The 16,947-nt window shown below is 41.9% G+C and overlaps 1 protein-coding gene across 9 annotated transcripts in view; it reads right to left on the reverse strand.

Moving 5' to 3' along the window:
• Nucleotides 1–16,947, reverse strand: part of C2H8orf34 (chromosome 2 C8orf34 homolog) — a 360,017-nt gene that overhangs the window by 269,565 nt on the left and 73,505 nt on the right. For all 9 annotated transcript variants that reach the window (XM_048840887.2, XM_048840893.2, XM_048840888.2 and 6 more), the window contains exon 7: nt 4,947–5,113. In XM_048840887.2, the coding sequence (XP_048696844.2) occupies nt 4,947–5,113 (167 nt within the window). The remainder of the gene's footprint in view (nt 1–4,946; nt 5,114–16,947) is intronic.

A 16,947-nucleotide genomic window follows, 5' to 3' on the forward strand; every position in this document is an offset into this window, starting at 1 on the left:
GGGAGGTTTAGATTGGATATTAGGAAAAACTTTTTCACTAAGAGGGTGGTGAAACACTGGAATGCGTTACCTAGGGAGGTGGTAGAATCTCCTTCCTTAGAGGTTTTTAAGGTCAGGCTTGACAAAGCCCTGGCTGGGATGATTTAACTGGGAATTGGTCCTGCTTCTAGCAGGGGGTTGGACTAGATGACCTTCTGGGGTCCCTTCCAACCCTGATATTCTATGATTCTATGTCTGCCCTTCGAGCCAGGTCTCTTCCTGCTCCCTGGATAGAGTCCTTCTCCAGAGACAGGGGTCCATGGATATCTGTCAGCTGCTGCTTTTCCCTGGGACAGCACATAGTTCCAGGCAGGCTGGGCTTCCTGCCACCGTTTGGGAGACTCCTCTGCTCAGACAAAGTCTGACTTCTGCAGCGCTCCCTTTGGGAGCCTCCTATCTGTAAGAATGCCTCCAAAGCTCACTGCTCTGGTGGGCTCTATGGAGGAGAGTTCCCTCTCTCCTGGACCATACCCTGCTCTAAGAGCACACCTCCCTGCTCTGGTGAGCTCTCCCGGTGACGTCCTCTTCTCAGCAGCTTCCTGTCTCCTTGAGAGTGCCTTCCCTAACTGATGTTGGGCAGCTTACTAGGTCCAGGTGCTGGTTTACTAATTAATCACAAACATTAACTTGGGGCAGTTAGCCACCTTAAAAGGGCAATCGTGGGCAGACAGGGCCCTGACACCTCTTAAAGGGGTGGATGCCCCATGACAGGCAGATACAATCCTTACCATATCTTTTGTTTGTTTCCCCACAACCTATTAATATCATCTGCATAGATCCTCATCCACCCAACCAGGATCCCAGCCCAAATCTCTACAAAACTTTGGGAGAGTTGTATGGATCAGATAGACAGAAAAACACGGCTGGATGTTATCATCACCATGCTAAAAATACGGTAGCCTATGTCATCTCTTAACCATTCCAATGGCTTCAGATACCTGGGGAACAAAATGGAAAACTAGATTTTGTTACCTTTAGAACAGCCCCTCCCCACACTGAAAGTCCTTCCCTTCAGGCACAACCCCCAGGGGTGTAGTTCCTGGCACCACAGCTGAATGGACTGCCAAGAAGCTCTGGGGGCCACCAGAGTCAGCGCAGAAGCACAGGGTCTCCAGGCAGATGGCCATGTCCCTCTGAATGATACCCAGAGATCCACAGGTTGTGGAGGCCCCAATATCTGCTTCTTTCATGACAGACACAAGAATATTTCAGAATCCATGATAAACCTAGCTCTGGGGGGCGGAGGGGGGTTGCCACCATTCTCTTAAGGTTTGTTTTCTCTCACCACATGGGTTAATGGCTTAATGTGGAATCTCTTTGAAAAGGCATCTGGAATTTATCAATTATTAGGAAGTAAATGGAGTTTAGTGACTCCTTCTAAATTGCACTTATCACTGACAAGATCATTTTTAAAAGCAGTTTTTGTTTTTGCTGTTAAACCTTAAATGATCAAGCTCAGGATAACCTCTGATTCATAAACAATGAAATGGACTACTTCTTCTCTAATGTAGCCACTCCCCTGCAGAGAAGGTTAACTGGTTTCCTGCATAAGGTTATTTGCCTAATATGGATATTTTTATGATGACTGAAGAAGAACAAAAATTATAAATGGGCAAGGGGACAATTATAAAACAGAGCGTAGTATGTAGAAATAACCTAGGCTTCAACTTTAAAGAACAAAAAATGTGTTATATATGACTAACTAAGTCAATGATACAATGGCTGGAGGGGAGGGATTCTACTCTGAGTCTGATCCAAAGCCCATTTAAGTCAGTGGAAAGACTCCCATTGACTTTAGTGGGCTTTGCGTCAGCCCCTGTAGAAGGAGATGTTTTAAAACTGGTATAAATATTACTTTAAAACGTTCATTTCTGATCAATCCTGTGTCGAATTATTGGCTTTTCTTGATACGCAGCTATAATAGATAGATTTAATCTAATTATATACAAAAAACTGTTAAAAACATTATTAAGGACACCAAGTCAAGCACTCAAAAGGTAGGAAATGCCAGAACTAAATATTGTGTATTTGCATTATGACACAACCATTAATTGCATGATCCCCAGAGATCCTAATTTTCAGTGATAAAAACAAAACAAAGCAAAATTCTCTAATTAAAAAAAAATCTGTGTTTTTCCACAATCAAAAACAAAACACTGAACTTTAGTTTCCCTAGCCATAATACCTATGTATGTATGTATGTATTGAACACAATGTTTTATTGATATGTTTACAATATTTAAGCTGACAGCCTGAGCCCTGCAGCCCAGGGCTGTCAGCCTGAGCCCCGCCCAATGGCTGTTTCTTTTCTAATAATGGTTTTCTATTAAAAATGGGACTTTGTTTTATTCTCAGTAGCACTTCATTGACAATTTTCATATAATTAATGAGATTATTAAATGTTAATTTATCAGTAATTTTTATGTTTCTAATGGCTAATTCCACAAACCAACTTCTGACACCGATTCTCCTGACTATATAAAAAAGGTTAAACCACTGTCCAGCTGAAAAGCTACATTATAAACAGGATACTATTTTAAGTAATTTATTACAAGTAGAAGAAGTTGTTCTTCCAAGATGCAAACTGAGGGGCATAAGGTTTTATATTTTTTGTGAAAAGCTTGAATAAGCAAAAAAGAATTAATAGTAAAGAGAATATGTCAGTTATATGAAGCTATGTTTTGGAAGTGAGTGATGGCAGGAAGCCATGCTTGGAAAAGTGCAATGCTATATGTGTAAAAAGAATTAAAGCAGTTAATGGCTTAGTACACTATATAATATAAAAATTCACTCCTGTTATTGTATAGTCACTGATTTGGAAAATACAGCAATGAAAAATACTTATGTTTGCTGATAGAATGTTAAGCTCTGTGCTGTTAGCTTCAAAAGAAAATAAGATGCTTTTTACAGTGTGACATTTTGTCACAATCCCAAAGTTTGAGCACTTCTGCAGCAATGTAATCCCTACATTTATATTTAATCTAAAACTTGTACTGTCAACACAAAATGAGAATTAAAACAGTAAGCTGGTATAAGGAATATGGAACTATTGTTTCAAAACTCTCCCTCTAACAGTTTGATCCTGCAAGATGATTGATTTATGCATCTCCCAAGCCAACTAACAAGATGATCAGGCCCTATGAAAGGTGAATTAGGTTTGTTGAGGTAGCAGGGCTATTACAGAGAGGTATACCTTTAAAAGATATTTCTTAACACTGTATGAATGCCAAAGAAAAGTCTTCTCCCACCACTTGGCAGATGATCTGTGTTTTATTTTGTGCTTCCAAGATGAATGAAGTTTCAGTGTGTATATAATTAACAATACAGCATTTCAATCAAATACCAATGTAACTAAAAAAAGGCCTAAAACAAAATACAGAATCCTGAATTAAAAGTGCTTCTGTAGTTTGAGCATATATGAAATGGAGAATAAATATCTTCCATAGGAAAGTTACAAAAATGTACAACCTGATGCTAAAAGCTTTATCTAGTTCTTCATTTTAAGGATTTTCTGTTTCTCAGAGTGTTTACTTCATTATATGCTGTATCTATTCAGGTTCCATACTTACCATACTTCAGAAGATCCTTCACAACCCAAGTGTTGGAACCACCTACCCATTCCCTGGGGCAGCAAATCCAAATCCACAGTAGAATGATTTGGTGGAAACACCGCAGTGTGCCTAGCCCATTCCTGTGTTGTTTTCCTTGAGCTTGGGGTAATCAAGCCCATTAATACTGCCTCCCTTGTAAATTAAAATGGTACAGTGATATCAAAACTAGAAATTACAGTACCTGGGAATTATACATTAAATTACACAATGTAAAAATGAAGTAACCGCAACATAATTTATACGGCTATCATGTAATCATGAAGCCAGTCTATAGAATAAAGTGCTGCTTGACCTTTTATTTTCAGATTGTGCTTTTTCTGTAGCTCAGATTTTTCCCTAAATAAATCATTCATTATAGTGCTTTTAAAATATAAGGTCAAGCTATCCTGAAAAGGTAACATTATTCATGTACTCTGATCCCTCATAAAAGGTCTAACATGTAAAATGAAGATTATAGAAATATTGAAGACAATGGTTCCTTTTGACCATTTCAAGCTAGAGCATTTTTAAAAAATGGAAGGAAGAGAGTAACTAACTGTCTTGTACTATTCCCTTCTTTCACTTGATTGACAGTAAATAACTCCAGAAAGGGAGAGGGGATGTACTAAGGACCAGGAGTACTAGAAACTCCCTAGAAGTGTGTGTGGAGGGGGCCCACTGGTTCCTGAACCATGGCCATGCCCCCTGCTCTCTCATCTCTGCCCCCTCTCCCCATTGCTCACCCTTAAGGCACATAAAAAGTTCCAGTGCCCCTGCTAAGGGCACAGACTCCTTGAATATCATTTAAAACACAATCCAGTCTACTGGAAAAGTATAATTAAAACCAGTGCAGTAAGTCAAATTTACACCTTTCCCTCTATTTGCTGCTAGTCAGACTACGTCATTACTCAGGCAAAATTCCCACTGAGGACAGGACTGGGATCTGACTGGGTAAAAATTAACCAGAGAAAGCATGTAAAGCAGACTTGTCCACTGTATCGAGTACCGCTTTCATATATTTTTTAGGAAGAGAAAATAAAATAAATTACCTTAGCTTAAACACTTGAGACCTTTGGTATTTTACAATGGACTGATGCAGCTAGAGTGCACCCTTAGACTTAGAGTTAGTATTTCTCTCCTATATATATTTTTAAGTTATTGATGTAAGTCTTCAATAACTCCATTAACTTCTGTGCATCTACTGCAGATTTATATCTGTATTCCAGAAAGCAGAATTTGGCTCTATTTTGTTATACTTTATATAATATTGGAAACAGTATGGAAAAAATACTTGCGTGAATTAACGTTTTCAATTACCTAGCAGTTCCATTGCATCATCCTCATTGTCGATATCTTCTTCTGTCACTGAGGGAGCTGTGCTTTGAACAGAATCAAAAGAGTCCTGGGAAAGCATGGCAGCCAGTAGCTTCTTATGTTGCTGTTGCTGCTGTTTTAATCCTTTGGTCTTCGGCTCCATCTTTAAACTGGGCAGGGAAAAGCATAACCTCCTTTTACCATTACTCTCTCTACAAAAAAGTACCTTTACAGCAGCCATTTCATTCACATGAGCAAATGAAACCATTTAATTAATAGACTAATTATTTTCAGGGCTGTTTTTTTTTGCTATTATAAACATCCATGCAGAAATTTGGCCTTGTTCTTTAAATACCGGAGAGATTGCCTCTCCCCTCACATGTAATCAGCTGTGGAGTTCAAGCTAATGGACCACAAATTTAAACACCAAGGAGATCTTGGTAAGGCACTGCAAGTGAAAAACTGAAATTCATTCCAACATTGGTCTGACTAGTCTATCAATATTCAGATCATGGTGCAAGGCCCAGCTCTTAAACAACATAGGTTTAACCTGCATCATGATCTTAATATTAAAACTATAGGTTAATGTCAGTTGGGGAGGGGCAGCATAGTCCTGTGGCTAGGCCACTGGAGTGGGAATCATAGACTCATAGGACTGGAAGGGGTCTTCTAGTCCAGTCCCCTGCCCTCATGGCAGGACTAAGTATTATCTAGACCATCCCTGACAGGTGTTTGTCTAACCTGCCCTTAAAAATCTTCAATGATGGAGATTTCACAACTTCCCTAGGCAACTTATTCCAGTGCTTAACCACCCTGATAGTTAGGAAGTATTTCCTAATGTCTAACCTATACTGCCCTTACTACAGTTTAAGCCTGTTGCTTCTTGTCCTAGCCTCAAAGATTAGGGAGAATAATTTTTATGTTCTTGAAAACTGTTCTGTCCCCTCTCCGGCTTCTCTTCTCCAGATTAAACAAACCCATTTTTTTTCCAATTTTTCCTCATAAGTCATTTAGACCTTTAATCATTTTTGTTGCTCTTCTCTGGACTTTCTCCAATTTATCCACATCTTTCCTAAAATGCAGTGCCCAGAACTGAACACAATACTCCAGTAGAGGCCTAATCAACACAGAGTAGAGTGGAAGAATTACTTCTCGTGTCTTGCTTACAACACTCGTGCTAATACATCCCAGAATTATGTCTTCTTTTTTTGGCAACAGTATTACACTGTTGACTTATATTTAGCTTGTGATCCACTATGATCCCTAGATCCCTTTCCGCAGTACTTCTTCATAGGCAGTCATTTCCCATTTTTGTATGTAACAGGGGACTATTCCCAGCTGTATAACCATAGATGAGTCATTTTGGGTAAAAAATTTTTAAGATTTAGAACCCTCAGTCCTGTTTCAAAAGCTTCTTTATCACAGGAGCCTAGGCCTCACTGAAAATCAATTGGAATTAGGTGCTTCACCTCTATGAATATGCCTACATAGCAATAAAAGACCCACATCACAGCTGCAGCTGGTCCAGGTCAGCTGGCTCTGGCTTACAGGGCTTGGCCTGTGGGGCTAAAAATAGCAATGTAGACATTCAGGCTTGGGCAGAAGCCTGAGCTCTCAAACCCCATGAGTGGTGAGAGTTTCTGAGCTCAAATGTCTACTTTGTAATTTTTAGCCCCACAGCCCAAGACAGCTGATTCAGGCTCTGATACACTGTATCATGGTTTTTTTATTGCACTGTAGATGTACATCGGCTTCCCCTCCCACCATTTTCTGTCTTGTCTATTGAAACTGTTAACTCAAAGAGGAGAAGGACTATCTCTTACTAGGAGTAGGTAAAGTACCTAGCATAACAGGGCCTCCCAAACTTGGTTGGGGCCTCTAAGCACTACTGTAATACAAATAATTAATAACAACATTAGCGGGTGTAAGTGACTGAACACTAAACAAGTCTTCTCCTTTTGACAATATATATTTAATATTGCATAATCTCGATGACACAGTAACTATATCTCAAGTCAGGGAAATCATGCATGAATCAAACAATTTTTATCGAAACTAAACTTATGTACCTTCACAGGCTCAGGCATATGAATTTTAATTTTTGGAGATTTTCTGCACTGGGCTCTTTGTTTGTGGGGTTCAAAATTTCATGCATAAATAATGAGGTATATCCTACTATGTAGGCACTTAAGTACCAAACCACACCAATAAAGCACATATTTGTGACATCTGAGCGGTGGGATTTGTATCCCCAATTAATTGACCACACACTCACAAAAACCATCCTTTAAATATCAAACCTATTTGTATTTTGGCACATTTTATGGACCTTGGTTATTTACCTAACATATTTTCCCCACTTGGAGTCTCCTGTAAGCTAATGTTTTGTTCTTACTCACTGCTCCACAAATATTGTCCGAGGTTTGTCAGTCTTATCCCATGCTATTACCATTCCTCCACAGCCTAGTTATTTATACCCCTGCTGTTTTGTCATGGATTCCCTGATGGCTAGTAGTCTCCAGTGCAATCCGACACACAGTTTAAAAAAAAATTAAACTTTGTACAATTGCCTACCCTTTAGTTCTTACCTAAGGGTCTCATCTAATGGCCACAGAAAGACTCCCACTGACTTCAAAGGGCACTGGAACAGGTCACAAAGCATTTACATATAAAACTGGGGGTGGGGGGGGAGAGAATCATACCAGCAGTAAAGCCAGTTACAGATGTCTTATTGCTGTTATGGCAGTGTCCCAATTGGCAACACTAGTGAAAGCTTAGAACCCCCCAGTGTATGATTAAATCATCATAACCACATCATTTTAATGTCTCAGTGTTTTCAGAGTTTTGCAATATAAATCCTCTTCCCCAATAAAAAGGCAAAAAACCCTATCTTACTAGTTTTGTAAGTAAAAATATATGCTTTCTTTTAACAAGCTTAAAAGAAATACATGTTTTTCAATGTTTTCCAATTTTAATTTTTAGCTCAGCTGGATTTGCTTAGAAGAGAATAGAATATACAGTATCTTGCCAGTAAGATTGATGTGTCTTAAGAAACAAAAATATTTTTTATGGTTCATGATCTTCACCATAATATTTTTACTCACTTGAGGTATGAGAAACAAAAAAGCACATTTTCGACCTAAAAAAGAACTATGGACCCAGTTCATAAAAAAGATATCCAAAATTGGGTGGTATTTCTATGCGATTTTTTACATGTAACTGAAAGTAAATATTCATATTAAAATACTATATAAAAATATTTTAATTATGCACATGCAAACATGTGGTAAGGATTTAGGTAGTATTGATTTATATGCAGATAATCCACTACAGATCTAGAATATCCTCTCATAATGCCCATACAAAGCTTTATCACAAACTCCTAGCAACCTTTTTAAGGACTGGACTATCCCGTTACTTCTAAACCAAAATTAGGAATAGCCTATAACTGTGGGGATTAATTGGGGGGGGGCAGTGTTGTATTAATTTAGATGGAATATATGGCCCAAAGGTGTTAACATAGCCCATTCTCTGTCCAACGTTAAACAGTATAACCAGGGTTCACGGTTCTCTTTTGATATAAAGAGACCATAGCCTGCTTAGTACTATGGCAAAGACACAATTAAACATCTTGTAAAACTTTTATTCAAGACTTAGGAAAAGGAGGGAAAACAAGTTAAGTCATTTGAAATGTAAAGTATTAAGTAAGGCTTTTATTTTAACAGCATTGCTGGTTCTCTTTCTCTTTAGCTGGAGAGAGCTTTTAGTAGGAAAAAAACCCCTTTGTTTGATAGTCTCTTAGATGGTATTAAAGATGATAATAACTGTCCTTTTTGAGGAAAAGAAGTTAATTGAGATGGACTGGAGCTCTCATGGTTACTGTTGCTGTTACAGTCCAATCCCATTTCCCAGAACGCAAAATAAGACAAACACACACAAATGGAGAGAGAAGAGAATGACAGAGAGAAAATGCAGCTTCTGTCACTGGTGATGACTTTCACTTGCAGCCTCGCTGCTGGAAAAGCACAGGCACAGCACGTGGTCTTATCAGCCACTCTGAGACCTGGCAATATAAATGGAATATATGTTCCAACATCAGGCTGTTTAGGGCATTGCTTTAGCTCCCTCTTTCAGAGATTCAAAATATGCAGTCTTGGCTACCTAACCCAGACTCTTATCAGACAGAGGAAAAAGAAGAGAGGGTAGGAAAGATAAATAAGGAAAAGAAGGAAAAGGTCACATTTGGGGGCGGGGAAGGAGACAAGGTCTCACATCTCACTTGGTGTTTGTGGTTCAGACTGAGCTGGCCATGTCATCTGGCTCCCTCTTTCTGGCCTAGACTAGTAAGGACATCTTTCAGGATCAGGATAAAGAAGATTCTGGGATCCCAGGAGACAATAGGGATGGCAGCCATGATGGTGAAGCTCCCTCCAGTAGCCAAAGTCTTTCTTTAAGGTTCCACAAAGGGTGTGGTGGGCAGAACAGCCTATCCCTTCATTACTTTGTCCACTAATTAAGCCTAATTTCCAACACACCAATTTTGGTTGATAGCTTTTTGGTATCTCAAAATGTTCTTGTTTACCAAGCACGATCATAACACAGTCCTTGAATTATATCTGTAGGCCTTTTAGTTTGTAATAATTCAGTCTGTCTCCCCTTTGAAGTTTTTCCCATCAACATTTGTTGTTCCGGGTTATTGTGATACTTTATGAACTTTGACTCACTTTTCACAACTGAGGTCACAATTAGGGTAAATTTTTATGGTCCAGTTATCACAACAGTACAAAAGGGACCAAATTCATTTATGCGGGAGAAGGGGAGGAAAGGAAGAATGGAGCTGATTTCTCAAGGAATTGGGGACATGCAGGGAACAGGTTGAAGTTTGCATAAGCAGACCCCACCAAGAATCATGCATCTTGCGTGAAAGTCACAATTTCCCTTTAACCCACAGAAGGGTCCACTGAACTGAAAGTCAGGAGACTATGTTTTTTAGTATTTCCTCTTCCAGTAACGGATGTTAATATTTCTGTGCAGTTCATGATCCTTATTACTGATCAAGCACTTGTACCCATAACCTAGGATTCAGGCAGGCACCTGGAGATGCAAGATAGTTGGTGGCTGTGCCTAAAAGAGGACCCTTGGAAATTGGGGAAACCCCAAACTACTCAGATCCCATGAGATACATCATAGAAGAGAAATCTGAGGCCCACCCCACCACTTTATGGAGAGAATGTAGGAGATGCCTCAGACCACCATTTATCCCAGAAGGGGCAAATGGGCTTGCTGTTTCTTCCTGAATATAGGTGTAGAGTAGACAGATGTAGACCACTCCATCCCCCCTCCCCCAGGCACATAAGTAATGGTAAGATAGAGCAGGTTCTGAGAAAGAGGTGGTTGTTTGCATATAGGTGGAGCCTCCATGGGTTCTAGCTACTTAGTTGAGTCCCTAGCTTTTAACTCTTGAGAACTGAGATTCTCATTAAAACCCCCTAAAATCCTCCTGCGTGCACATATTACCACTGTGTGGAAATCCCCAGATCTCTATCCTCTTCTCAGAACTATCCCAGGGAAATTTTTTGACATGCTGGAAACCATGAAAGTGAATCCTATGTCCACAAAGTGAATTCTTGAAGCTCAGCCAGCTACCAACAAAACTGTTACTAGTACTTTCATATTGTCCCTTATCACATGTTACTAACTTTCCCGATTGTACACCAGCAACGAAGAGCCTCTATCAAAGGCTAAATTTACAAACCAGTGACTACTAATCTACCTGAATCTGATTAACGTACCTTTCCCAATTTTTTTAGTAATTTCCCTCCCTCTATGCCATCAATTTCTAAAAATCACTCCCGCTTCCTTTTAAATAAGTAGACCTGATTTTCAAATGAGCAGAGTCCTTGCCAGCTCCCATTGCCTTCAGTAGAAGTTATAGGTGATTATCACCTCTGAAAACCAGACTCCATATTATTAACAAAGAGATAATATATTTTCCTTCCACTGTACAATACTGAGAGGAGCAAAATTAGGGAAAGCTTGTTAAAAGTGAGATTAGAGGCATCACAGACTATAGTACCCATAGCATCCCACAAGCCACATGTCCACTGGCATCTTCTACAGTCTATTTTATGCTGAAAGGGCTAGTACCAAAAAAGGGAGTGTGGTAGCAACAGAAAGGCAAGACCTAGGAACCAGCCATTCTAGACATTTGTTCATTCCCCTAGAGCAGTGTTTCCCAAATTTGGGATGCCACTTGTTCAGGGAAAGCCCCTGGCGGGCCGGGCCAGTTTGTTTACCTGCAGCGTCCACAGGTTCGGCTGATCGCGGCTCCCACTGGCCGCGGATCGCTGCTGCAGGCCAATGGGGGCTGCGGGAAGCGGCGCGGGCTGAGGGACATACCAGCCACCACTTCCCGCAGCCCCCATTGATGTGCAGCAGTGAACTGCGGCCAATGGGAGCCGCGATCGGCTGAACCTACAGACGCAGCAGGTAAACAAACCAGCCCAGCCCGCCAGGGGCTTTCCCTGAACAAGCGGCGTCCCAAGTTTGGGAAACACCGCCCTAGAGAATGCCATAAATTAGGTCTGAAAGTTGCCTAAACTGTTCTAAGCAATAACAACTTGCCCTCTACACTCTGTGACCACAATCTGACGTGTCAGAAGAGCTAGGCTGGGGAGGCACTTAGTGGTACATGGCACCAATGACAGCCATCCTCCCAGTGATTGGAGGAGCTGACAAAAAGAGCCTGCATCTTTGACAACATGGGCCTAAATCTGCAAGGGTTAAACCTCTGGATACTCAGAATATTTCACTATTCTTAGGGGAGAACTGTGTGAGGGAGAAATATTGGAACAACAGCAGTTTTTACTTTCCTCTTCTTGCTGTTACAGCGTTAGTTTACAAGCTTAGCATATGTAGGTACTGGTAATGAATGGCCAATAAACTATCAAAAATGTTGTCTTTACATTTGTCTTAAAATTACTTCATAATGTTTATAAATCATCTTTTACCAGATTTATATAGAAACAGAGATTATGAATTACAAAATGCTTCCTCTTTTAGTTACAAGTAAAATGTGACCAAATGACTAGGCTACAAACAGTTTTAATTAAATAACAGAGTAATTTACTGTAATTTAGATGTTGCAGTCAACAAAACACTGATTAATAGTTTAATATTTCATGAATTCTAATTAGTCCTATAAATTCAGAGCATGCTGCTCCCAGCACTTATTGATGTATTATATGTATGTTTAATTAAAAGTTAGTTATATAATATCTTTTTCTTGAACTATACATGAGTTAACTTTGACCAACGGATATTGCTGTTTAGAACAACCAAGCATTTATTTTATGCTTATTTTTATAAATAACTATTTGACTATACAAGATGCGTTTTTGAATACCAATATTTTACAAGTCCAGTTCCAGACTTTGTCAGTTCAGAGGGATTGTAAACTAGCTGAAACTAGCCCCTCACCACAGTGGCTAGGGGAATAGGAGGTACTCTGTGAAGTACAAAGAGGTCAGAACAGTTCTATTCCATCTCCCCTTACAGCCCATAATACACAAGGAGTGGCTACAAAAAGAGTTGGCAATAGAAGCACTGCTGCACTCTGGCTAGGCTCAGCTTGCTGCATGGCAAGTCCCAAGAATCCAGGAAGCACATTTTGCCTCTCACTCAGCTGCTGCAGCAAAAGGAACCTGTATCCCTGGGTGCAGCCAACTCATTATATTTCCTATAGCAAAACAAAATAATGGGGAATGTGTTTGCTGTTTAGCAATACAGTACACAGAACTGTCTGATTTGTATGTCTCACATATAGCATATATTTCACATAGAGAGAAATACTTCACTTCATAGGAGTGACCAGCCCAATCCCAAGGACCATGGAAGCCCCCGGGAATTCCAAGCAGAGGAGTGGATGTAAGCAAAAGTAATGTGTACAGTGGTGTCTGTACTGGATCTGAATAGAGAGGTGCAGTGGGAAGCGCTGGGGGCAGGCAAGTGAAGAAACTCACACACGCTAGGACAGGAGGGATGAGCAAGATGAGAGGTTGCGGGAGCAAGAGGAGAGGTAGTGGTAACGTGATGAAAGGAAGCAGGATGCAATGCTGAGGCTACTGGGGGATCAAACTGATATGCTCCAGTGTCTGGTGGAGCTGCAGGAAAGGCAGCAGGAGCACAGACCGCAGCTGCAGCCCCTGTGTAACCGCCCGGCCTCCTCCCCAAGTTCCATAGCCTCCTCACCAAGATGCCCAAGATCGCGGAGCGGGGCTGGGGGGCGCTCCGGGCACCCAACCACTCCACCCCAGAGGACTGCCCAAGCAACAGAAGGCTGGCATTTGATAAGTTTTGAAGTATAGTGTGGCTTAGTCCTTCCCTCCTCCCCTCATCCACCACCCCTCCTGGTGCCTCCCTCCTCCCCCACCCCTCCCGGGCTACTGTGGCAGTTATCCCCCTATTTGTGTGATGAATTAATAAAGGATATATGATTGTGAAACAACAATGAATTTATTGCCTCTGCACGTGGTGATCAAAGAGGGGAGGGCGGTTGGCTTACAGGGAAGTAGAGTGAACCAAGGGGGCGGGTTTTCATCAGGAAGAAACAAACAGAACTTTCACACTGTAGACTGGCCAGTCATAAAACTGGTTTTCAAAGCTTCTCTGATGCGCAGCATGCCCTGCTGTGGTCTTCTAATCACCCTGGTGTTTGGCTGCATGTAATCAGCAGCCAGGCGATTTGCCTAAACCTCCCACCCCGCCATAGATGTCTCCCCTTTACTCTCACAGATATTGTGGAGCGCACAGCAAGCAGTAATAACAATAGGAATATTAGTTTCGCTGAGGTCTAACCAAGTCAGTAGACTGCGCCAGCATGCTTTTAAACGTCCAAATGCACATTCTACCACCATTCTCCACCTGCTCAGCCTATAGTTGAACAGCTCCTGACTTCTGTCCAGGCTGCCTGTGTATGGCTTCATGAGCCATGGCATTAAGGGGTAGGCTGGGTCCCCAAGGATAACTATAGGCATTTCAACATCCCCAACAGTTATTTTCTGGTCTGGGAAGTAAGTCCCTTCCTGCAGCTGTTGAAACAGGCCAGAGTTCCTGAAGATGCGAGCTTCATGTACCTTTCCCAGCCATCCTACGTTGATGTTGGTGAAACGTCCCTTGTGATCCACCAGTGCTTGCAGCACCATTGAAAAAGTATCCCTTTCGGTTTATGTACTTGCTGCCAAGGTGGTCTGGTCCCAAGATAGGGATATGGGTTCCGTCTATCGCCCCACCACAGTTAGGTAATCCCATTGAAGCAAAGCCATGCACTATGACCTGCACATTTCCCAGAGTCACTACCCTTGATAGCAGCAGCTCAGTGACTACGTTGGCTACTTGGACCACAGCAGCCCCCACAGTAGATTTGCCTACTCCAAATTGATTCCTGACTGACCGGTAGCTGTCTGGCATTGCAAGCTTCCAGAGGGCTATTGCCACTCACTTGTGAACTGTATGAGCTGCTCTCAGCTTGGTATTCTTGTGCTTCAGGGCAGGGGAAAACAAGTCACAAAATTCCATGAAAGTGCCCTTATGCAAGCAAAAGTTTCGCAACCACTGGGAATCATCCCAGATCTGCAACACTATGTGGTCCCACCAGTCTGTGCTTGTTTCTCAGGCCCAGAATCAGCGTTCCATGGCATGAGCTTGCCCCATTGCCCATTTGGATGTCCAAATTGCCAGGGGCTGTACTTTGAGAGAAGTCCGTGTCCATGTTCTCATCAGTCTCGTCACCGCGCTGCCGTCGCCTCCTTGCCTGTTTTTGCAGGTTCTGGTTCTGCACATACTGCAGGATAATGTGCGAGCTGTTTACAAGGTTCATACAGCTGCGGTGATCTGAGCGGGATCCATGCTTGCCGTGGTATGGCGTCTGCAGGAGAGCAGAGTTGCAGCGGAAGCAGTGGCTGACGATGGATGCCACGACAATAGATATTGATAGAGAACGACGAGAGGACCTGTGAGGTGGATTCATGAGAGCAGGAGAGTCGCGGTGGATGACGACGGTTAGCACAGCGCACATTTCCCGAGGAAGAACACACGTACCCAGGAACCCATGACAGACAACGTGGAGAAATTTTCTATTGAGTCAATAGCAGCAGAACAGAGTTGCAATGGAAGCAGTGGATGATGATGGATAGCAGTCCTACTGCACCATCTGCTGAAAGCAGTATGGCATCCACACGGAAAAAGGAGCAAAACGATTGTCTGCCGTTGCTTTCACGGAAGGAGGGGCGACTGGCGACATGTACCCAAAACCACCCGCGACATGGTTTTTGCCACATCAGGTATTGGGAGCTTAACCCAGAATTCCAATGGGCAGCAGAGACTGCGAGAACTGTGGGATAGCTACCTACAGTGCACCACTCCGTAAGTCATTTTTAGAAATGAGTGAAATGGTGAGGCCCCACCACATACTTCTCTCTCATGTACTCCCCTCACCAAGCAGAAGACTCAGGTGCCTCCTATGCTTCTTCCTGAACCTCAGCTAGCTCCCTACACAAAGCCAGTTTATGTAGGCCATGTGTGGTCGGGCAGGGATGAATTTTACTTGTGCAATAAAATAGAGATATTTACTGGTGTCCCTTTATGGATTTTAATTAAAAGAGAAATGGTAGACAACATAAATGAAATCAGCACCCTCCCACGTATGAAATCACATATATTTGGGGGCCATTCACTCTTACAGGGGCATGAGCATTCTTTTAAGGGCCAGGTAACAAAAAACAGCTTTAAATCACATAGAAACAAGTTGTTTGATTTTATTTTGGAGAATGTGAAAAATTTTGAAAATGTAATTTAATATAATCCCTGGACACTTATGAAAGTTGCTAAACTTTCAACAACTCTTCATCAGCCCCTTCTATCTGAAATTAGGCTCCTCCAAACCCTAGGATTCTCTCCTCATTTCAGGCACCACATACTTCTCTCTCATGTACTCCCCTCAATATGACAATGGTGACTCTGTTGCTTCCCTCACCTCATTAAGTGTCTTTGAATAATACTCTCAAAGGAACTAATCAGAATTCTCCCTAAAACCCTTGGCAGTAAAGTCTCAGAAAATAAAAATTCCCATATCCTTCTTCACAAATAAAAATGTTCTTTGTGGTTGATCCCTTGTCTTCTCTGTCTCTCTTAGGTGATGGTTAGGAAGAGGAAGCCATCTTCTGCCTCCTTCCCCCTAAGGAAGGGGACGCAGCATCCACCTTTCCTATCACCACTCAAGAACAGAACATCTCTATGCTCTGATTATGCTGCTGAAAAAGCAGGCACATGGCTGGTAAGCCAGCCCCAATAATGAGCTGCATGGCCCATTACTGCCACTGCCCAACACCACCACCAGAGAGCCAGTGCTGAGCAGCCAATTGGAGCTCAGCTCTTTTTTCTTCCTCTAGTCTGAAGCCAGGCTAAGTGAGCTGACCATCATCATGTATTTCTATTTACTTGAATTTTTAAAAATACCTATAGATGCCCATCTGTGGTGAAGCAGAGAACCCTTCCACCAGGACGGAATGGGTTAAGGAAAGCCTTAGGGCCCAGATAGCCCCGCCCTGTTATACCAGCAAACAATGCCAGGCCTGGGAGAGAAAAAGAGGGAGCCTGGCTCAGTTTGGTATTGACTGGCAAAGATACAGGAGCTATCTGCCATCCTACTTGAGGGAATGATCACTAGCCTGAAAAAATAACAAAACCAGCTTCTGACAGACCAAGCAGAGGAGCAAATTCTTACATAAAGGAGCTCTCAAGGCCATAGATGTTGCAGATGTTTTCAAAGGGAGAGTATTTCTACCTATGTCAAGGAGGAACGGAAATGTACTTGTGACAGTCAATGTCCTAGTCTGGGCACATAGAAGACACAGCCTTTTCACTTTAGTGCTTCTAGTCAATGGAGGACCTGATGACTCTAGAAGCACCACAGAATGTAACATTGTACAAGGTACTGTACAACATT

Source organism: Caretta caretta, chromosome 2 (assembly GCF_965140235.1).
Source record: "Caretta caretta isolate rCarCar2 chromosome 2, rCarCar1.hap1, whole genome shotgun sequence".
NCBI classification, from domain to species: Eukaryota; Metazoa; Chordata; order Testudines; family Cheloniidae; genus Caretta; species Caretta caretta.